General features: G+C 32.1%; 1 protein-coding gene across 3 annotated transcripts; it reads right to left on the bottom strand.

Moving 5' to 3' along the window:
* On the bottom strand, positions 1 to 19,977 carry LOC140437425 (sex-lethal homolog). 3 transcript variants are annotated; one of them, XM_072526952.1, is made up of 6 exons: positions 19,861 to 19,956; positions 19,539 to 19,569; positions 16,521 to 16,831; positions 14,424 to 14,621; positions 8,946 to 9,103; positions 1 to 4,902 (listed from the first exon to the last, which is right to left on the bottom strand). In XM_072526952.1, the coding sequence occupies exons 2-6, from the start codon at positions 19,566 to 19,568 to the stop codon at positions 4,379 to 4,381; spliced, it is 1,221 nt and encodes a 406-aa protein (XP_072383053.1). In that variant the 5' UTR covers position 19,569; positions 19,861 to 19,956; the 3' UTR covers positions 1 to 4,378. The 3 variants fall into 3 exon arrangements, with proteins under 3 accessions (XP_072383053.1, XP_072383051.1, XP_072383052.1); XM_072526950.1 differs by having other exon boundaries at positions 2 to 4,902; positions 16,521 to 16,817; positions 19,861 to 19,977; XM_072526951.1 differs by lacking the exon at positions 19,539 to 19,569 and having other exon boundaries at positions 3 to 4,902; positions 19,861 to 19,964.
* Between the last annotated feature and the right edge of the window lie 4,605 nt (positions 19,978 to 24,582).

Here is a 24,582-nt window from a genome sequence, read left to right as displayed (position 1 = left end):
AAATTATCTGTACTATCATTATTCCGTACACAAAAGTAGTTCGCATAATAGCCCGTTCCTCAAACCAACCTACTTCTTATATCAGAGTTTTTACGAACTCTGAACCCAAATTCGCCAAAGCACTTTCGAGCGGTATTAAGATAAGAGGGAGAACGGCTAAATTGCGAGATCCCAAGATCTAGCAACTCCGTCCCGATTCGATCGAAATATTGCTCGAAATGTTGCAAAAGCGGACATTTCAACGGCGAATGCCCAGAGAAATCATATACTTGTCCATTCTGTGGACTAGAGCACAGGTCTACTGCGTGTCCCACAGTATCTGATCCCAAATGCCCGAACTGCAACGGTCCCCATGCCGCCTTCTCACCAAGATGTCCACACCGCAACACACATCCCAATAACTATAATCAAACCCAATCAGTACACACATCGAAACAAATCCCTTCATAGGACCTCCCATGATCCTTTTCCACGTCTTCCCTGAAAAGAGAAGTGCAACCATCCGTTACCCTTAACCAAATATCCAATTCACTATAAGGATATGCCATAACCACCTCCTGCTTTAATAATCTTATAAATCAAACATTCACCCAACTCCTCACATAAATACACAACACTACACTTTCATGCACACCGAATACACACATCAAAACCCACACACACACCTATCATTAATACACATTACACTTTACCTATACGCTCACATTCATAAACATATAGAAATTCATAAACATAAAGAAATCCAACTTTCATAAACATATAGAATTCTACGACACACAACCAACATAATACAATCATAAACACCTAAACACAACACCAAAACAGTATACAGTGAGCACCACACACACTCCTTAAGAGTCGAATTAAATATCACAAGGACAGGGGGAGATTGGTTCTCCACGCGTTTTCCAAACAAACAATGGCCAATAATCTGAAAGGAATCATTTTCCAAGAAACTTGTACTTAGTAGCGGGCTTGGTCCACACGGCTCCAATAAGGCGGTTATAGTTCTTCTGACACTCCTGCCTACAGCGGCGGCACTCGGTCTTAGTCAACTGAATCAAACATGCAAACTGCACCAAATCATAAATCTCCATCCTTGAAGAAGCGCAAAGCTTAAACAAGGTAAAAACGATAGTACAATAACTAATTAAATCCAAATGAAACATATAGGTTCTTGTTATAGAGGTCCATACTACTCAAAACAATTGTCGATGTCATTTACCTGGAGGCGACAGTGTCACGAGAAACAAATTAAAACATAAATATTGGTAGAAGATTAAAGATAAAATGTTTCAAAAAGCTGTGAAACGATATCTGAGTGTTGAGCAAAAGAGATACAACTGAAATTAGAGAAAAACATAAGATTGCAAAAAGAAGGATTGGGTTAATAAGACGAACTATATGACATATAGATAGTTCCTATTCGTTAGGTGCTAACGGGTTAGGTTTCTTTTTCTCTTACTTTCTTTTTAAGTATTTGGTAATAAATTTACAGTGAAGTGAAAAATTGCCAGTGTAAAATGGTATATATTTAAAATTTAATAAAAACTTAAATTTTTCAAACGGATTACAAGTTCATTAGATCGTTATCGGCCTTATCAGACCATAATTAGTGAGCATATAGTTAGCAATTGAAACTAGCCACTTAAAAAAGATGTAATAAGCTTTTGACTTGACTACATTTTAAATGTCTTAAAACGAAACGAGGACTACATGTGAGTCTTAGGGAAGATATCAGCCAAGTGAAGTTCTGAAGTCTATAGACTCCAGTTGGCTGGTTTTTCTCAATAACGGACTTAATGAGTCTTTAAAATCTCTAAAAAGCAACTGCTTTTTAAAGCAGTTGCTTTAATAAAGTCCTCGCAGACATACCGTCTCAGGACTTGCAACTTAATGTAGAGTCATATGTCGCCATGTTACCAATCCAACGGTAACTTTACCATCCTATTTGTAAACACGACATAATGTAAACTAAACTTCACATATTAATTTTTAAAGGGTTTTTACCCTCATATTTAGTGGCTACATTCATGTAATATATTGACACTGATGATGGAATACTTATTCCGAAAACGTTTTGTCTTTTTAACATAGCCCGACGGGGTTTTTTATATACCTTTTTATAAAGGATTTTATTGGAAAGATTTTTAACTAATACTGTTAAGACATTGATTTCGTTTTGAAGTTCTAAATCTCTTGGTACGTCATCAATATTGTTTGTACAGGTACAATTAGAAATCACGGTCCCAGTATTTTCAAACTTTTTTAAAATCCTTTGAATTGTTGAATGAATTGGTATATTGGGATATCTTACGCTAAATAAACAACTAACAGTGCCCGCACTATTGATTGAGTCAAACATCTTTATTATTGCTCTTTTTTCTCAACTGATTATATTTTATCAACTTTAAACAATAAAATCATAAAATAAAATATTAACAATATCTAACTTTATTGTTACTAAACTCAACCCGTTGTACACATTCTGCATTACGTGTGGCCTAAGTTTTACAACAATACTCTAACAAATGTATTCTAGTGTTGCAAAATTTTGGAATGTGTTATTTGTAGAACAATTTTAACATTATTGTTTTTAATACAGACTTCAGTCCTCTATAACATTAGAGCCTCAAGACTTTTGAATGTAAAATAATCAGAAAAACATGAATTCAACAGTTTAGAATTTTCCATTGAGTTTCCTATGGGTCGTTTGACGATTCACCACCCGGTATATATATATATACAAAGAGAGAGATAGAAGGGCTTTGATGACATTGCGTCTCCTCGTTGGACTGGTAGTGGGGAATTCTGGAGTTTTCATAAATTTTTACCTTAGCTCCCTAGCTTTTGCTTGTCTGTATATATTTGCTAAAGTCTCTATGTACGGTTTGTCAAAGCCTTGGTTGGTCAAAGCTTCTATTAATGCCTTGGGATATATAGAATCGAAGGTCTTTTCAAAATCTACGAAGGTTAATGCTAACAATATTTCATATTCTTTAGCTCTACTCATTAGTTCTCGAAGTGTATGGATATGATCCAGGATAGAGAATCCAATTCTGAAACCAGCTTGCCCTCTTGGCTGTGCAGCATTTAAAGTATTTGTTAATCTGTTGTTGATGATCTTTGTGAATATCTTGTATGATTGGTAGTAAAGGTCTGTAGTTTTTGATATCCCCTTTTCTACCTTTCTTATGAATGAGAATTATGTTTGCTGTATTCCAGTGTATTTAAGCAGTTCCACTGTTATGCCATCTATTCCAGCGGCTGCACCGCTTTTCATTTTTGTAATTGTCGTTTCTACTTGTAAATGTTTCTAGGGCTTTGTATAGTTTGCTGTAGAATTTAGTCATGAGTTGCATTATTTCATTTCTGACTATAATTCTGGTGTTTTTGTTTGTTAGGGCAACGATTTGCTTCTTCCCAATTATTAATGCTTTTCTTGTTTTCTTATAATTTTCTCTGTTTTCGATTGCATTTTCTAGCAACCTTTCATATGTCCTTTCTTTGTTTTAGCATTATATATATGTATGTGTGTGTGTGTGTGTGTGTGTGTGTGTGTGTGTGTGTTTATTAACAACATTACCGTCGTTTCTCGCCTCCTAGTGAGTCGAATAGTGCAGGACAGACAATAGAGAGCAGCTGATAGTCAAAAAGAAACTGAAGAATACTATAAATTAGCTGTTATGGTTTAACAATAATAGAAATTTGACATTTTCCCTAATCATCGATGTAGACGTCATACAAAAAGAAAACTGTATAGAACAGTTTTTGGTTTGTGACATATTGTAGAAGATAACATCATCCAGGCAGGAATTAGTGTACTTGGGAGCACTAGTCAACAATGACCAAAGCATTAGTATAGAATTTGTATAGCTATTTGTATAACAGGTGCTATTTTGAGCACAATTACTTTTCAAATCCTCAAATATATCAAGAAATACAAATATGAAGCTTTACAAAACAATAATACGTTCAGTCCTTACATAGGAACCTGAGATTTAATTTTGAAAACAGTTTAGGTCGTTTTGGGCGAAACGAACTGAGGAGAATTTATGGAGCGGTGAATGATGGTGGTCTGTGAACTGTACAGAAGATATAAGGAAGCAAGTATCGCCAAACACATTAAAATAGGACATCTGAGGTGAGTAGACATGCAATGTCAGTAAAATGGATCCACCAAAAAAAAATACTCTTTGATAGACCCATTGGGTAGACGAAGAGTAGAACCCAGAAAAAGATTCATTGATAACACCGAGGAAGATATGAGAAGCACGGGAGTACAGATGGCACGGATAGCGAAGACTGGACGAAAATTATTAAGGAATCTAGGACCCTCACAGGGTTCTAACGCCAGAACGGCGATAATATTAAAAACCTAATCTGATGTATCTGATTCTTCATCTTTAAGTAATTCTACAAATCTAATTTGTAACTTAGTTCTCTTTTCAGTGGGCAATTTACGTAAACCTTCTCCCAACTGCAACAAAAATTCGTCAACGCCGTCAGTTGAAGATGCCTTGTCATCAGTCTTTACTTTTTTTCTTAAAGGACTTCTTGAATGTTTTCGACTAGATCCACATAGGGCAGCATTTTCAAATTCATCCAAAAATTTCATTTGATAGTAATACGGGAACGGTTTAGCGCTAAACTCTACGGAATTGTTAAAAGATCTCTTTTCTTTTATATAGTTTTCTTTAAGATTAGACCACATATTAGTAAGAAAATTTATCGAATATTTTTTCTTAAATACACGATAGATCTGCTCCCAAAGATGTTCAATCTCCATTTTCGACGAGTGAATTGTTAAGTCCCAGAGGGGTCTTCTATATGACACTTCAGCAATAAGAATTTCTTCTAAGTCAGGACCTTCGTCTCCAAACGTAAATGATTCTTCAGGTTCTAAAATTAAAATGCGCAATGTTTCAATTACTAGTTTGTATACAAAAATATCAATATTTAAAAGGTTGCATCGAACAAGTTTAAGAGTAATAAATCTAACACTATTTAATTATTTAACACAATTTCAAACTGTACAGATTATCGAGCAAGGAATAAAGGAATATATAAGTAAAACAAGCAAATAAATAAAGAGAAGGATGGAAATAATAAAAAGAATAATGAAATCGTGTAAATGTGAAAAAAATTTATGAGTGCAATCTAAAGGACTAATTAGATGTAAGATGGAAGTAAATATTTAAGTAACACAAAAAAGAGTAGTCTAATCAGCTACGGCGAAGCTGACAATGAAATTCAATAGCAGATGGAAAAGGCAATTAAGACAACAAGGTTCTGAAATTGTTTTTTTGTGGAATGTCCAAGTTAAATATTATGTTTATTATGGTATTAAGCCACAATTGATTTTCAATGCAATGAAAATTACATTTTATAATAATTGTTATTTGACGTTTAGATTTGGAAAACAATAACCGCCAAACAAATTGGTTATAATAACAACATACTATTTTAAAATAATCTTGTTTGAGAACGATTTCGGAAGTCGAAATGTCAAATAACAATTATAAAATGTAATTTTCATTACAATCAATTAAATTAATCCAATATAAACATATTGTTTAAAATAATAAGACGAAGTTATGATAAATCGAGGTATTTGCATGAAGTAATAAATATAAATTAAGTTTAGTACAAGCTAATGGAGATGCATTAAAATCAAAATAATTTTATAAAGGTCCAAAACGAATATTTTGAGGAGGCTAGTTTCAATTTTTGAAACGAATATTTTTCAAATGGAATAATAGATCGGAAAGAACAAGTACGCAAGACAAGATACAAGCAACCAGGTATTGACAACGTCCCCCCTGAGCTATATAAATTAGGTGGCGATCACCTAGTAGGACAAATGCATGTGCTCATGAACAAGATTTGGAATGATGAAAAGATCCCTAATGATTGGAAAACCGGGATTATATGCCCAATCTATAAAAAAGGGGATAAACTGAAATGCGAAAATTATCGCGGCATAACCCTCTTGTGCACGGCGTACAAAATTTTTACTTACATACTAAACAAACGACTCCAACAACTAACTGAAAATATTGTCGGGGAATATCAAACCGGTTTCCGACAAGGAAGATCTACAACTGACCAACTATTCACAGTAAAACAAATCTTAAACAAATCGTGGGAATACGATATTGACGTCCACAACATATTCATAGATTTCAAACAAGCCTACGACTCAATTAATATTAACAAGTTATATCAAATATTGCAGTGCTTTTATATTCCCCAAAAATACATCCGACTGGTAAAAACAACAATGGATTCGTCAATAGCAACTGTCAGAGTCCAAAATGAGCTCACTGAAAACTTTACGATAGTCCAAGGATTAAAGCAAGGAGACGGGCTGGCACCGACACTATTCAACCTGACCTTGGAATATGTGAGAAGACAGCTGAATATAGGAAGAGGTAATCTCCTAATAAATAAATCAATACAGATTGCCGCCTATGCCGATGATATCAACACCATGTCTCGCAGAACAGAAGAGGCGGCAGAAATATATTCACAATTAAAATCAAAGGCAAAAGAGACGGACTAGAAATAAATAACACAGGCAAGAGCTAGGGGAAACAGACGCACAGTTGAATTAGAGGACGATATTGAAACGGTAGAAAGGAACATATTTAGGAGTTACATTAAACACAGATGGAACAGAAGAACCAGAAATCCAAAGAAGAATAGTAAAGGGAAACAAAGTTTATTTTTCACTCGATCATGTGTTTCGCTCCAAAAACACACACTGGAGATCGAAAATCAGGGTCTACAAAACTATTATCAGACCAATAGTATGTTATGGATGCGAGACATGGGTGATGACAGAAGAGACAAAAAGAAAACTGGAAGTCTTCGAAAGAAAAGTCCTAAGAAAGATATTTGGACCTATTAACGAAAACGGAATATGGAGATCCAGGTATAACCATGAACTCTACCAACTGTTCAAAGAGACACCGATCTCAGAATTCGTTAAACTTCAGAGACTTCGCTGGGCTGGTCATTTAGTAAGAATGGAGACAGAAAGATTGCCGAAAAGAGCCCTTGACAGTAAAATGCATGGCGCAAGACCAAAAGGAAGGTCACGGAAAAGATGGGAGGATGAAGTGGCAGCGGACGCGCAAAATTTGCTAGACGTGAGAACCTGGAGAAGATCGGCGCGGGACCGACAAGGTTGGAGGAGGCCAAGGCCTGATTTGGGCTGTAGCGCCATTGGAGAGAGAGAGAGAGTACGAGCAGCACAACCCGAAGATCTAACGATCGGAACATATACTTTCGAAGGAGTAAGAGAGTTTATATACCTAGGCTCACAAATTAATCAGAATAATGCAGTAAGTGCAGAAATTAACAGACGGATATATCTGGCAAATAGAGCCTATTATGGATTAAAAAAAATTTTAACAACAAGCCTAGTTACAAAAAGAACGAAACTAGTGATATACAGAACTCTTATCAAGCCCATCCTCACCTACGCGTCGGAAACATGGACGATGACAAAGAGCGATGAAGAACGTTTAAGATGCTTTGAACGTAAAATCCTCCGGCATATCTATGGAGGAGTACAGGAGGGCGGATTATGGCGTAGAGGCTGTAATTTCGAACTTTACCGCCTGTATGAAAGATCTGATATTATTAGGTTCATCAAAACAGAGCCGCCAAAACATATTTATAACCAAAGAACCCAGAGCACGATGTAGGGATCAGGTGGAGGAAGACTTGAGAATGTTGGGAGTACGAAACTGGAAAGCCAAAGCGAAGAATAGGAGAGAATGGAGACTTATCCTTCCTATTATTCACGCAGAATTACAAGAAATGGGCATTTAAAAAATAAAGGGATAAACATGGGTCTCAGAAATTGAACAAAACAAAAATATTTATTTCTATTATGTCAGTAAACGTTTAATAATATCTGTAATACACTAATCCTTAAAGATATTACTCTAATCATATTATGAAAAACAATATACAATGCTTTTGCATATTTTACTAATATTTCTGGAATACCCGCATTTTAAAATTCAATATTTAAACCTCAAAGTTGTTCTATGCAACTATTCATTTAGAAAAAAAAAAATATGAAAGAAAAAAAAACAAAAAAGTGACAAAAAAACTTAACAAATAACGGGTTTAGTTTCCGATACAATTACCATCATTATAGTTATTCTGGTACTGCCTACAAAGGGCCCAAACTTTCTCAAGTTTATTGCCCACCTGTCCAATTTTTACATGCCACGTTTTATATTTTTCACTTGGAGTTGGTTTCATATAAGTTGGTCCAAATTTCAGAATGTCAACTTTGACTGTGACTGATGCATCACAAGGAAAAAATATTGACAACACAACACATTGACAACAAAAGATGTCGATTAATTCTATTGGGTGCCGATTTTTGTGCTCCTCATTTAACCTAAATATACATTTTCTATGCAATGAATTATAACTATATTAGTACTTGCTATATTTCTGGCGACAAAGCATAAATATACGTAAGAAAGCGATTTTTATAAATCATAATAGCAAATCAAAAGGTTTAAAGCAGCCGTCCAGCAATTCATTTAAAACTCATCGGAAGCAATTAAGATTCGTAAAAAAATGAAAGTTGGTACATAACTCACAAAATGACACAAACAAGCTTTACTAAGCAGATGCATTCTTCACATTTCAAATACTTTTAATTAGTTTTTCTCTATAATGAACGTGATTTATTGAAGTATTAAATATCTCAATTAAATTTACAAACATAATTTTAAATAAACTGCTATGGGAATATACATATATATATATATATATACATTGACATAATGTATTTAAATCTATTCTCCAACCACTAACATGTAATTCAACTTTACATGATACTCTACCCGAAAAAATAAAATTGGAAAAGCAAATAAAAATAAGACAAACCATATTTTTAATGTTAAATTTACCTCTATTAAAACCCATTGGATCCCAAACATCCACATACTGTGCCTTCTGTCTTCCATGATCTTCAGCTACTCTTACACTAAGAGGTAGCATCGAATCTGCCAACGTTGTTCCATGTAATCCAGAGATCGCCGCCTGTGCTTCTTCGCCCCTAGCAAATCTAAACGAATAGATACAAATGAGAACACAAGTGATTAAAGGTGTTATGTAGCAATTTCTTAAAAGTTTTCATTGAAATTTCTGAGACCATGTAGGTGTTATGTACTATTAGTTGGCTACTATAATGTGGATAAAATTGTCAAAGTAACTAAAATTATCAATAAAAGAAACCAAGCTTTGTTGTTGAAATTAACCTACATGATACATATTGTTCTGAAGCTATTTTATTGTGACATCATAATGCAATTTACTATTTTTGTTGGAATAAGCCACAATTTTACTTTAAAATTAGGTTTATTTGACGTTTCGATTTCTACTTCGGAAATCCTTCTCAAAAATACAAAAAATATTTACTATTATTATATATTAATTAATTATATATTAATAAATAAACTAACCAATTTTTGTTTTTGTTGCTTGGTAAAAATTTTTTCTAATAATTTAATTTTATCTGACACATTTATATTGACAATTCAGACATATATTATAGATTTTAAAGTAGATGACTTTAAAATAATATTGCCAATATTTTTGAGTTGCGTTCTCGGGACGATTTTTTGTTAAGATAGTTCATTCGATTACATTACCTTTAACTTAAGAATATCTGTCAAAAAAAAACCATAGCATGTGATTTTTCTTTAAACAGACAACCACTGAACCACATGCAATGATGACAGTAGAATTCTTCAGTTAGTGATACTTTTGCAACGCTTTAACATAATTAGATCCGCTTCTTTGATTTTTCTCTTTTTACCTACAAAAGAGTATCTATCACGTCGATGTGAAGGTTCGACACCTGGTGCTGGCGGCAATAATATGCGGTTACAATCTCCCAGTAACTTTCTTCTACTCTACGCCCAATAAATAGCAGACTATTCTTCTAAATTCGTAAAATGCACTAGCGGTATAAAGAGAGGCTATTATTCTAGCATTTTTTGTATCCACTATGTAAATTATAAAACTTTCCATATTTTTTACTCAATCTATTTGTAAAAGCAAATAATTATAATTTTATAATAAGTATAATTTTAATTTAATTTTTAGATTTTCGAGAAGCATTTTTAAAATTTCCCGGCTACTTGCTCAGCTATTACCTACATAATAAAATTTCCTGAAAGTCTCGAAAACCAGAGAAAGAACCAAAGGCTGTTTTACGATATTGCCAATTTTCCCAAAATAACAGGGTGTATAGACTGTACCCACATACCAATAAAAACTCCTGGAGGGAATATGGCCGAGGTATATAGAAACAGGAAAAGATATTTTGCAATAAACGTCGCAAGTAGTGGGTGGACCCAATTTAGAAATTTTCGATGTTGTAGCTCGTTGGCCTGGAAGAGAACATGATCTTCAATAATAGTTCAGTGAAACACCGTTTCGATAATGGCAGTTTAACAGGATTTCTTCTTGAAGATAGTGGATATGCTTGTTTACCGTATTTAATGACGCCTGGAATTGAACAAGAAGTAAGGTATAACAGATCTCATATTAGAACGAGAAATGCAGTTGAGAGATTGTTTGGATTGTGGAAAAAAAGATTTTGTTGTTTGAGTCGGGGTTTAAATAATAAATTGGAAAGAGTTCCAGAAATAATTGTGGCATGTGCAGTTCTTCACAATATTGGGATCAAAGTGAATGATTTAAATGATGAACAAGATAATGTGGAAGAAGAACTAGATGGTAATGAACCTCACATACCGAATCAAGCTCAAAATATTGGATATATTGTACGAAGAAGACTCATTGAACAACATTTTAATTGATTTCAATTTTATGCTACACCGTTTGGCGCTCTTTCACTTAGCTGTGTTGAAGTAATTGATAAATATCAACAATCCTCCCTTTTTAAAATTCTAAATTTTCCTGCTCAATTCTACTCAAAATTCCATACAAACCTATCACTTTTCCCATTATAATATCAATAAATAAAAAAACAAATCAAGAAAAATAAATGTAAGTACGAGTAATTATAACGTATGAATGTGTATAAAATAAGAGTAATAATAAACTATAAATGTAATTACAAGTAATAATAACCTACAAATATAAATAGTGTAAAATGATAATAACCTTACGAAAATTAAACTAATAAAAAATGCAAAAACACACATAATTAATCAACTGTTTTCGAAGATAATAATTTTTTTTCTAATTCTACTTTTTCTAAAATGGCTTTTTCGACCAGCATCCTAGCTTCATGCAATTCTGTCATTTGTTTACGTTCTAGTCAGTTCTAGGCATTGTCAATTCTTATCTCCATGAGCCTGTCCACAGCAGATATTTTTTTTACTTTGGGGTGTTACACTAGTGTTTGCTTAAAACAAACATAATAATGTAGTTACCAATTTTAAACATCGTTAGTTAAACATTACTTTTTTTAGTGTCCATGATAAGACTTCTAGGAGACAAAATTTCCTCGTTCAGTATACTTGTCGAGGGAGTTTCTAAAAACATAATAAAATTATATTCACATTTTAAGTATCATGTTGTAAATTAACTTTTACCGTAACCATATCACAGCTTGCAACAGGATTATTCCGAAACACAGGGCTTCTACTTCTTGAACCTAAAATTCTTTATTTTTATAAATAGCTCATTAAGTTTTATTTGCAATTTGCTTACGAAGTTTATTTCCCATATACTGGGCATCGCTATCCACTGAATTTCTTACTTCCTCTGACAAATGGGTGGCAATTACCTCTACATCCGGCAAAATATTTATATCTGGAATTCCTCCTACTCCACCTGTAGACATGCGAGTTTGCCTTTCTTTGGATAATTCCATTTTTTTTGTCTTTTATTTTGTCCCAGCAACGTTTAAGCAGCGTAACAGTTCTCTAAAAATTTGAAGGGTTAGTTAATATATTTATGTAGGTAACTATGAGTCAAAAGATACATGTACTTATTATAGTTATCATTTACTACAGTAAATAATTTATTTTTTAAGTTAAAATATTATACAGGTTAATGCTTTTACTTACTATTTCAGTTCTCACAGTATTATAATCATGCATAACTGCATTCCAAGCTTCTGATTTTTTCTTTATTGTAGTAGCATCCGTATTTTTATTTTCAATTATCGGATACTTTTTTAAAATTCCTATTAAAATTAGTGTTGCCCAAAATCGGTCTTGGTCTTGTTCTTGCGTTTTCGCAAGACCAAGACCAAGACCGCCTAATTTTAGCAAGACCAAGACTGACCGTGCAAGATTTACGCAAGAACAAGACTAAGCCTGCGAGACTCTTGCGTCTTGCAGTTAGGACGGAGTGTCATTTTAGCGAGTATTGTAGTTCGGGTATATGCTTAAATACTCTATGAGATGCAAAAAAATATGTAATAAAAATTTGAAAAACTGGACTTATGCGCATTACGAACAATACCATAAACATACATCAAAATCATCAATCAAAATATTCATTAAAAACAACACATTTGACACGTGCTCAGAGATCATATTATGTAAAAATAAAATATTTTGTAAATTCTTTTCCAGCAGACGACTTCTACGCTCTGAAATTAATTGTCCAGATTTATAGTCGCCCTCTAATCATAAAATAATCTTGCATTGATACGTCGACAGTAATATCGTATCGAAATTTTTTAAAAATATGTCACCTTAGCTATAAAAAATGTAACACTTATTATTACGGACACCCACTTAATAATTCAATTTTTTTCCCATTCTAATTTAGTTAGGAGGAATCTAAATAAACAAATCTTATCGGCCTAAGACTAAACATTGTTTCTGCTGAGTGTGCGATGAGATCATTCGGTTAAACCAAATTTGCTGAAAGAGCGCGATAATATTCAAAAGTTTATTAATAACAGATAAAGTAGCTTACTGTGTAAACAAAATACCGAAATATTTAGAATAACGAAGTAACGATAATATATTATAATTCTCGGTTTGTTATTAGATACTTAGGGTATTGAATAGTAACGCACATTTATAGTAGGTACTTTTTCGACAACACTATTAAACTTCATTTGACAAGTTTGCAATTTGACATGGGGGACAAAGATTCAAATAGTTTTAAAATAGTCGGAGTAGTGAGCGTTGGAATTATAGATATAAAAGACCTAAAAGCAAATTTGATGAGTTTTTCGAAATAATTTATGCATCCCAAATTGCTTTGTTTGAATTGGGCCTACATAGAAAGGTTAAAATGAAAATAAAAAACAGAAACACTTCAGGTTTAAGGAAGCATCTAATATCTTTTCACAAAAAAGAATTACAAATATTTCTTCCTGAAAAACCAAAATTCTGGTTCCTAAAAAAAATATTCCTACTACTTTATTTTGGTAAATTAATGTATTTATTAAGTAGATATCTCCTTAATTTAAAATAACTTCTTTTGATTATCATTGCTTTCTTACCTATTCTTTATTTTTTTAAGTTAGTTTTTTATATAAAAGTAAAGCTAAGATTGTTAATAACATTTATGTTGCTTTAATAAGTGAATTATAGTTTGTTATCTTATCACCTAAAGAATGTGCCCTTGATACCTGTATTTGGATTTTTGCTAAATAATGTAACCAACTTTAAATAAAAAGTTACATATTAGTTCGTATACTTCTCTACTATCTAAGGAGAGTAAATGGGTGATGTTTATGGGAGTCTGAATTTTAAGTTCTGATAGTTTTGAATACAGCTGGTCTGTTTCATATCTATGTTTATCGCACTTAAAAAGAATATGGTTGATGTCACATTGTGATATATTATCGCATGAGCATACCCCAGAAGGGATAATATTTAACTTAGCCAAGTGAGCTGGGAATGCACCGTGATTAGTTTTCAGTCGTGTAATTGTGGCTGTCAACTTCTTTGACATTGCATATTTGAAAATATAGGCAAAATCTTGTGGTAAGGTAGGGTGGATAGTATAATATTGATTATTTGAATTCGTTGCTATGTTTTTCCATTTTTCTTTTCAATTTATAAAAATTTTGTTATAATAATGTTGTTGTAAGTCCTCCAATGTAAATATGGGAATATAGAGTCTAACATGGGTCGCATCTTTAGCAAGCTGGTCAACCATTTCATTTCCCTCGATACCAATGTGACTTTTTACCCAAATAACTGTAATATCTTTACTATATGTTTTATTTTTAATGACACAAAGAATATTATTTCTTTTATGTTGAGTCATATCTGAGTTTAATCCTTTAATGACCGATAATGAATCGTATAATATTACTGCTTTATTTAAATTGTGTAAATCTAGCCAATCTAATGCTTTTTCGATTGCTACCGCTTCATATTATTATTATGAAATTTAATTTTTAATAATGATAAAATAAGAACTAGTATAATACTAACCTTACAAAAGCAACTCCCCTTGGCATTCCAGTAATTTTATCTTTTAACAGCGTTCTTTGTACAATTTCACCGAATTTACTAAATATGTTATCTATTTCTTGTTCAGTGATGTTTTTTGGAAGATTTGTAATGTAGAGATTTGAATCTTTCATGCCCGTTCCTGGTGGGCGTGAGTAGGAAACTTTTAACCTCTTATTCCTACAAGATTAAAATACATTACATCGCTGTAATACTACAAATCTACATTGTTTTCATACAGTAAACAACGAATCTTCAGTTTACAATTAGATTTTCAAATATCGAAAATATTGGCAATAATAGCAAGACAGTGAACTGTGGATACGTTCAGTTTGAGATGTATTTGACTATTTTGCCTCCTTTTTGTCGGAAAATGAGCGAAAAATACGAGCAGAAAGGGAATTTTTAATTTTCACTAACAAAGTCCAAATGATAATGATGATTGCCAATATTTTATAATGACATTAAATAAGAAGATTTCCAAAAGTAAAGTTAAGTTGGATGAAAAAACTTAAAGAAACAAAAAAAAAAAGGTAAAAAAGTTATGAAATAAATAAATCAGACGAAATAAATCGGAAGAAACATACTTCGAAACACACAAATTATTTCAAACTCAACAATTTAAAATCCAAAATTGATCTGCGGCCATGAATTGAAGATTACAATTGGAATTTGATCGTATAATAGTGTGCATATTTAAGACAGTATATAACGTAGGAACACGATTTCTCAGTCTTTGTATTTAATTCGGTATACACCAGCAAACTATCGCGATTTCACAGTTGTTTCCTATCATCAGGCATGCATAGATTATACAAACTCAAGTCCAAAGACCAACAAGACATCTCTATACATTTTCCCACCTAAATGAAAGTGTACAAAGGTGCCATCTAGTCTGATGAACATACAAGAAAATATTCATTAACATTTTCTGTCCTATGTGATACAACGAAATATACAAAATATAAATATCTTCCAGCAAAGCTTTCTGTCATCATCCAGCCTCAAGAGTCCACTGCTGAACATAGGCCTCTTCCTCATGTTTCCAACCCCGTCTATCTTGCGCCGCTCTCATCCAGTTTTTATTGAGTCTTCTTAAATCGTCAGTCCATCTTGTAGGTGGTCGACCGACGCTTCTCTTGTCTTCCCTTGGCCTCGATTCCAATAACCTCTTTGTCCATCGCCCATCTGTCATTCTGGCTATGTGTCCTGCCCATCTCCATTTTAGATACATTTGAAACATATATATGTCTCAATGGCTCATAATTTACTGAGCCTTCTGAATATAGAAATAAAAACATAACGGGAACGAGAAGACAGGCGACTCCGGTTTTTTTCGATCGATTAGGTCTCTTGCAAAGCGTTGAAGCCGTTATTTCAAGGAGTATTACATATTTGGAAACGTATCCTTCAAGACCATCAGAGGCCTCGATGACTCGAATGAGTTCTGCATCAGAACCTCCAACACATAAGGAAGCTTTGGCAGAACTTACGTACCTAAAAGTGCTGAAGTACTGCGCAAAACAAGTATGGATGAGCTCAAAATCACAACAGGCTTTCTTACTGGACATGTGTCAGTCAAGGGACACCTGCGTACAATAGAGACTTAAGCTGCATACTGCAGCAGAGAACCATATCTTGGTTCTTGTCTGTGAGGCACTAGATCGCAAGGGCAAACACTTTTTGAAGACTATCAATTGACTGTGCAGTACCAACCAAGGCTCCAGAATTCTTGTATGGGTATCATGAATAAAAGAAAGATGTACAATAAGTCAATTAGATGCAGTACCACAGGTATTTAGTTAAATATTTGAATATAAGTATAGAATTAAAATGTGACAGACTGTAAGTGCCCTGTAAGATGAGATTTTTTTGGAAAATGTGTCTGATCTCAATTCCTGTAAGCTGAAGAATTTTGAATACTAGAAGTACAAATCAACACAACTACAGGTTTCCAGTACACATCAATGGGAAGGGTTTCTACATTATGTTCTCACTCTTGATGTAAAAGTAATGTTGTGAATATTATAAAAAAAAATTGTAATATGATAAATAAATGATAAAAGACTTATACATTACATCAAATTATATCCATTTAGAACTGTGATTGCTTTGGCTGCTTCTTCTTCAGTGGAATATTTAACAAAACCAAATCCAAAACTGTAACCAGTCTTAAAGTCTCTCATAATTTTTACATCTTCCAGTTTTCCAATAGTTGAAAATATTTGAGTCAGTTCACCTTCAGTGGCATATTGTGGTATGTAATTAACAATTAGTTTAGTTTTATCTATGGAACCATCATTCCTATCTCCAGCTCCATTGTTTGCATCCATCATATTATTATTTAAACTGTTGGAAGTTGTCTCCTGGATGTTCCTAGTATTAGCAAACTATTAAAAAAGATTTGGTTACTATTTTGTATATGGACAAATAAAGTTTTAATTATTTTAACATTACAATTCTATCATAAGTTGCAAAAAAATTTGGTACTAATCATAACAGATGATGTGATGAAATGATAACAAATTGAATATGTAATTGTACATCATATTTGGGATTATCGGCAGTGGTACAATTATTCAATTTCCATATCATTTGATACATATAACTTGGTTTTGCAGTCACCATCTTCCTTATATCTCGCCATATTAACCCGTTATATGTAAATCCAGGACCTATTGTTAATGCTGCAGGATGTTGCTTTCCCTATCACACAATTTAAACAACCCAACTTTTGGTACATATATCTAATTGTTGATAATAAAAAAATTTGATTTGATCAAAAATACAGATACCAGGGTTCAACATATTATGTGAACTAGGCCCATATAAAAAAAAAAACAGTCATATTAACACTTTACTGCACATTTATTAGTCTAAAGAAAAAACATAACTACAAAATATATCCTACTTATTGATACTGGCAGTTTAAATAACAGCTACATTCCATTTCTATAATTTACACAAACTGTCTCCAATTTCACAAGCTCTAGACACACAAAATTGTTACACTATGATACTCATATTTTTCTTAAATAAAATGAAAGACACTTCGCCTATTGTTTATATATATATATATATAAAACAGAAAACTATATAAAATGGCTAGGAATAACTGATAATAAATTAAACTTCAAAAAATATATTCAAACTATTAAAGAAATTAAGCACTTCAGCATATCCAAAAAAATACTTTAATTATTCCTGCTGTTACAATTTGTTCTTTTGGTCTTCTGTGATCTCTTCTCTCCTGAACAAGGGTAAACTGCTCTTCTAAAAGAGACCATCAACAATAAAAGTGGCAACATTAGAGCTGGCAAGCAGTTTATTTTGAATATGACCAAAATCAGCTGAACATGTCCTGTGCTTTATTTATTTTTATTTGTAGTTCTTCTACTATTTGCTGATATTTTCAGACAACCTCTCCCTAGATGGTAATCGATATATATGTGGACAATGAGATACCATTTTAATTATTTCTTGAATTTTGTTTATTCAACCATTCTTACCTTCTTTAGCGATCATCTGATAACTTGTTCTAATTATCAATTTGTTAGATTTTATATGGTGATGGTGGCTTTTGCACGAATTGGTGATTGTGATTTCAGATCTTGGTTTTGTACTTACAGAAGGTGATGTATGACCAAATTGATCTTCACTCTTTATTACTTGGACTTCAGGTGTAAGTTCAGATTTAGATGGTTCATCAATGTTAAGATTACGGGATGTTAGCTTTTTATATGGCAATATAGGTTTCCATTTGGGCCACTACCAATGCTAATTGACTGGGGGGTCAGTAATTACATTTGGCTCTTTTGTCTCCATGTTCTTCAAAATAGCCTATAGAGCACTGTGCTTTCTTTTTGAACTCATATATTTTTTAATCTATAAATAATAAAGACTTAATTAATCTCTTAAAACTATACAGAAAAACAATTTTTACTTACATATATCACCAGTTATCAGCTTACTGTAAAGTAAATTATACAACAAAAATAAAATGCCCCAAAAACTTAAAATTAATTAGCCAAACATATAATTTAACAGTGTATAATCAGTGTTCACCTGCTCAACAGTCATCGGAGTTGATCTATATATTTCACAGTTTTTTAGTTAAATCATACCCATTCTGCCTACCAGCTCTAGCTCATGTTTGATGTTCATCATGTCTCGAAACATTTGAACTGAACCACTCCTAATGAAAGAAACACAAAACACTGAGAAAGAAACAACCGAGCAGTTTAAGCCAGCTCTGGTGAACCAGTTCAATTAGTTCCAATATTGGAGCCAAATCTTTGAATTAGGTCCGTCATGAACTACACAAGCCTAGTTCAGTTTTCACTCTCACATTTTCTTGATAAAGGTCTTATATTACTCATTGTAAGTCCAGAATTTACTTCACTAAGAAAGTGAGTTACTGAACTTTTATACATATTATTTAGTAGTTTAATTTCTCTGAATAAACAAGAAGAAACACTAATTATGTGATTATGGTGCAAATGATAGAGTTGATTCACTTTTAAAATAAAAGCTCTATCTCATTAAGCAAAATTTTTTTTTAAATATGAAGTTAAACACTATTACAATAAATGACTTATGTTTGAGTGCTTTATTTAAAACTATAGGTGATAACATATAACTGATTCTTTTTCTCCTCTTAAATAATAGCTTACTCTGCTGTGACTTATAAGTTGCACTTGTCACATTACAGGGAGATTTTTATGATTAATAATATTAGACACAGTGCTATAAAGCTTAAAACAATTCTACAAAGCACTACAAATTATTGAGATAAATTAATTAGTAGTCTGCAAGGAGATAAATTGTCATTTCAGTAATTCAATTGAAGATTGTCAAAAATGAAATGTATCTAACATAAATATGTCTAGAACTAAAGGTTGTGAAGAAAAGAAGTTTAAATATAAAATAAAATAAATAAAATATGAATATACCTACTTATACTATTATTATTATAGCTCATATTTCATAAATTAGTTGCCAAATACAATGTGCAACTTTTGATGAATTGACTTGCATAAAAACTATTGGTACTAGGTTTTTCAAATATAAAAATGTTCATTAACAAGTAATACTTACTGGAAAATTTCCTAATTGTGTGCTAAACATCCTGAAAACAAAACTAAACTAGTAAAAGAGGAAAGCAAGGTAACCTGTAGTCTGCTCTAAATTGTTTCCCAACTCCAAAATTTAACATTAGTAATCATTGCATTTCCGATCTTTGAGTGCGTTTAATTAACTTGAAAAAATACTAAGATACCATGCAATTAATTATCTAAATATTTAGCACATGTATTAAAGAGGTTATCAATACCGGGATTTGGGAATAATTTAAAAGGTAATATGAATGTAACTATTCTGCAATTTATTTTTCACAATGCAAATATCAAAATTGACATACCTTTTTATAAAATCAAACCAACAAACTAAAATAAACTGGACAAAAACCAAACGTATAATGGGGATTTTGCTCAAAACAAACTTGATTAATTTCAAACATTACAGATGTAGTGGAAGGGGATCTGTTCATTTCAAAACTTGACATATCGAGAGAGTGAGGCTATAAGACATGTTCATGCAATAAACAAAGATAAGATGATAGGTGAACATTACATAATTGAACTGACAGATTAGGAACAAAGCTGTCATTTTTCATAGGAATTCAAAAAAAGTATTAATTATAACATTAATAATTTTTAAATGTTTAATAGGAGAAACAAAATTTAATTAATGAAATAAAATCTTACAAATTCCTTGAATTATTAAAAATATAGGGAATCGTATTGTCTATATTAATTTTATGCTTAAAACATCCTAATATTTTTAGATGCAGTGGCATTTTTTTTTGGGAAAATCTATATCAAACTATTTAACTACATTGAGAATGTGCCAAAATTATTATAATAGGCAACAGTACATGTTACAAAATATGACACCACCGATTTATTAAAGGCTTTTAGTAGAGTTCTCGATTTTAAGATTCTTATTGTTAAACTTGTACCTATTTGAGTTTCAACAACAAGCTAATCTCGTGGTTTTAAAGTTTACTATTGTACGGGGTGACAGTGTTTGTGGTGTTTCTACTTTTCACAGATATTTTAACCTTCTGATACCAAAATACCTATTATAGAACGGACGCGCGTCTTTAATCACAAACCATACATACTATGTACGAGTATATGTATGGTCTGTGTCTTTAATTATAGTATTTTAAGCAATAATTGAAAATAATACTAATACATATTTATTTAAATCTACATAGAGCTGATCTAAATGACAAGAAATCATTATAGAAGTAAAATCTCGATATTTCTGTTGTAATAAGGTATTTTAAAGAACTCCAACTAACTTAAATTTCAAATTTAATAATTTTAACATAAATTCAATTTCGGTAGCTTAAAAATAAAAATTTAGATTAAATTTTGTCATTGTATTGGTATAATTGAATTTTACGCCATTTGCAAGAAAACATTGCTTTAACCTTTTTTTCTCTTAGTTAAATGTTTCATAAAGCCAAAATTGTAAGTAATATGTCGTCCCCAGATTCTATCGCATTTTATTCTGACTCAGAATCTCAGCCTTAACTTTATCGCTGTCGTCTATAAAATTTCTTTAGGTAAAATAATTTTTTCTGGTAGCCCTATTGCCAAAAAAGTGAGTACATTTTTATAATCATTGAATTAAACATGTGAAATAAGTTAAATTTACAATATAAGTACCTACCTACTCGTAATTTTATCGTTTGAAACAATAAGAATAAAAAGTTACATAAAAGGTGGCCCGTATTTATCACTTACGATAGAGGTTATAACTATTGAATACACTAATCTCAAGCGACAAAATTTGACAACGGATTAGTATTACTAAAATAGACAAATAGATAAAAGCACGAGACATCACTTCCTCAAATTTACAAATACAAGGCTTGAACTGTAGATGACCATACGTATCTACCACATACGCGCGCCTATCGGAAGGTTAATGATATACTTAACTGAAACTCTGTATTACTGCAAAGTGTGTTAATATTCCCAGATAATTTATAATTATAGTAACTTTAAGTGAGTATCTTTTGATGAGTTTATCCGCGATTAAATTAAATAGCCATAACATGGCTTAATGAGTTCTCGTATCTTATTTAGTTGATTGTGTCAGGTTCCGTAAGCTATCCGTCTAGATATTTTCAATTGTGTTTATGATGTCCAGTAGAATTTGTCTATTATGCAAAAGATGAATTATATTTTAGGTAAGTACATACTTCCATAGGCTTAATCTGTAGAACGCTTTCTTCATGTCGATCAAGCATAGAAATGCTGGTGTATTATAGGCTACTTTAATATTTTTTCAGTAATTTGCTTTTTAACGAAAAATGAAAAATCTATAGTATCAAACGCATTTTCTTAATCTATAAATATAAGAAAGGCTTGTTATATTCTGTAATCATTCGTTCATCTGCCTGTTCGCAAGGTTGTAATGTATTTGGTTTAAAAGGCAAATCCAGCTTACTTAATATAAAGCGTTGAGAACACGTTATTTATCGTATTTGCCTTTAACCATGTATATACCTTATAGTAGCAGCACTAAAGATGAACTAATCTACTACTAATCACTAAACTCAACATATTCCATGAACACCTGAACTCTGTAAATCCGAAAATCCAATTCACACTAGAAGTGCAAGATAAAAGTCAACTCCTCTTCCTAGATGTATTGTAACTGAGAATGTCAATTTTGGGACCCCAAAAAATATGCAAAAAAGTTTACCACTTCTATCCCCCGGCTTCTCCCCAAAACCTCCTCTCGCAAAGGAGGAGGGAATCGATTTACCAAGAATCCGTACTACGTAGAAAAAAATATTTCAAATAAAAAATGCAGCCGAGATAATTTTGAACAAAAATGTTTATTAGCACTTTTTCTGGAGAATGAACTGTCCTCTCAGAAACAACGCTTGAAGCGACCGGCGATGTTGAATGTCAGTTACGTGCGCTAAATCAATATCTCAAAATAAAATTTGTATCAACTGGACTGTAAAAATTCGATATCTTTTGATCAGAGTGTAATATTTTTTACGATTCTTATGAGATCAATAAAATGCATAAATTCCGTTGACCAGTAGTAGTGGAATTTCCATTGTTAGAGACAAGTCTTTAAAACCTATAACATAAAATTTTAATTTTCAGTTTTGGCAACAAATATGAGGCATTTGAAATATGCCTAAAAAACGCAGATTTTAAACTTCCACATTACAAACGATTGAACGTCACAGGAAATGTCTAAACGAACAAACAAAGACGGTATTGGATGCCATTTGTAGCTTAAGTTGTATAGTTTTGAAAAACGTAAGTTTAATAAAAAAAAACAGGTTTAAACGTTTTAGATCGTTTATGTGAAAGTTAAAATTTCAAAGCATATTGCAATTGAAGCATATTTCAAATGCCTCACATTTGTTGCTAAAACTCAACCGAAATTTCATGTTATAGGTTTCAAATATTTAGGTTCTAACAATGGAAATTCCATCGTGGCAGTCAATGAGTGATATATTTTATTGATCTTATGGGAATCGAAGTTTACTTAAGTATTTAACACCTTTATAAAAACTGACTTTATTTGCTGCAAAATACAAAAATTGCATACGAAAGCTACACTATTCACCTTTAAAACGCGTTTTATTTGTTGATAGGGCATTCTGATCGAAAGATATCGAATCTTTACCGTAGAGTTAATACAAATTTTATTTAAAGTTGATTTCGCGCGCGTAACTGACATTGAAAACCGCCGGTCGCTTAAAGAGTTGTTTCTGAGAGAACGGTTCATTCTACAGAAAATGTGCTAATGAACATTTTTATTCAAAATTATCTACGGCGTGGAGATACTTGGTAAATAGATTTTTTTCGTCCCCCCTACGAGGTGTTTTTAACGGGGGATGCCCGGGAGTAGGACTGGTAAACTTTTTTGCACCTTTTTTTTTGGTCCAAAAATTGACATTCTTACCAAAATTCAGCTTGTTCGTATGATTTTTAGAGGTTCAGTGGAATTTTCATCTCTGCCGACTGACTGGAGTATAGCTATAGTCTCTTGAGTATAGGTAGGTCGTATCTTAAATGCCATTCTGAACAAAAAGAAATGACAGGGACAAATAAAAGATGATATTAACTAATCATTTTTATTATACATTCAAAATGAAAAAATCTTCATGTAGTTAAAAAAATAACTTGTTGCTGTAGTTGTAGTTGAACGAAGATGAAGTAGTTTCAGGCCATGTTACTGCAGCTTACTCCTGTTGTAGTTGAACGTAGATGAATTAGTTTCAAGTCATGTTACTGCAGCTTACTCTTATTGTAGTTGAACGTACATGAAATACTTTCAGGCCATGTTATGTCCCATGTGCTTAGGTAAATCCCACTCAAATAGGGGGAAAAGAAAAATTTATATAAGGCCAAAGAACTAAAAAATAAGAAACCTTGTGTTAGCAACAGCATAAATTTCAAATATTTCCTTGCCATGTTTTACCAAAATTACAAGTAATTACAATTTTAAGAAAATACTTAGCAAATGGCAAGTAAATGAATATAACTATTATTAAGAAAATTAGTTAAAATGATTTAAATATAAGATTTTACATACATATACAATTGATAAGGTTGAATAGAAACGTGGTTTGGAGTTTGGGTTATGTCAAAAAAGATAAAAAAATTATCAACTACAAACATAAAAGGATATCAATATGAGCTCACCCCAAAAGAGATTTAAGAATATAAATGAGCTCTTCGAGCAGAGATAAATATGTCCCCTTAGAGTGATATCCTACAACATCGATCTCGTGTCACCACATTTTTAACATTTAATATCTTTTTCATTTAATCTACGGGTTATTATACCTAAAATGCAACTAGTTTCAACTATTTTCAAGATATAAGTTGAAAAAAGGTCAATTTTTTTCAAATGCCCGCCATTTTGTTTTTTAATCATTTTAAATTTGTCTGGTAAACTATAACGTAATTTGTAATTTTCACGCCATCTTTAAAATACATCAATGGAAATTTTTTTTTGTAATCTTCAAAAGTTGTATAATAATAAAAAAGAAGTTTAATTGCCATATATAATAAAAAGGGAACGCCATTTT

Source organism: Diabrotica undecimpunctata, chromosome 3, assembly GCF_040954645.1.
Source record: "Diabrotica undecimpunctata isolate CICGRU chromosome 3, icDiaUnde3, whole genome shotgun sequence".
NCBI lineage: Eukaryota > Metazoa > Arthropoda > Insecta > Coleoptera > Chrysomelidae > Diabrotica > Diabrotica undecimpunctata.
This window is presented reverse-complemented; position numbering and strand designations above follow the sequence as displayed.

Coding starts and splice junctions, on each gene's coding strand:
- LOC140437425 (XM_072526952.1), bottom strand. CDS start 19,568: ATGTTTAGCACACAATTAGGAAATTTTCCA. Junction 16,832..19,538: donor CACAATTAGGAAATTTTCCA/GTAAGTATTACT, acceptor CTTTTTTAATAG/TTTGCTAATACTAGGAACAT. Junction 14,622..16,520: donor CTAAATGGATATAATTTGAT/GTAATGTATAAG, acceptor TTAATCTTGTAG/GAATAAGAGGTTAAAAGTTT.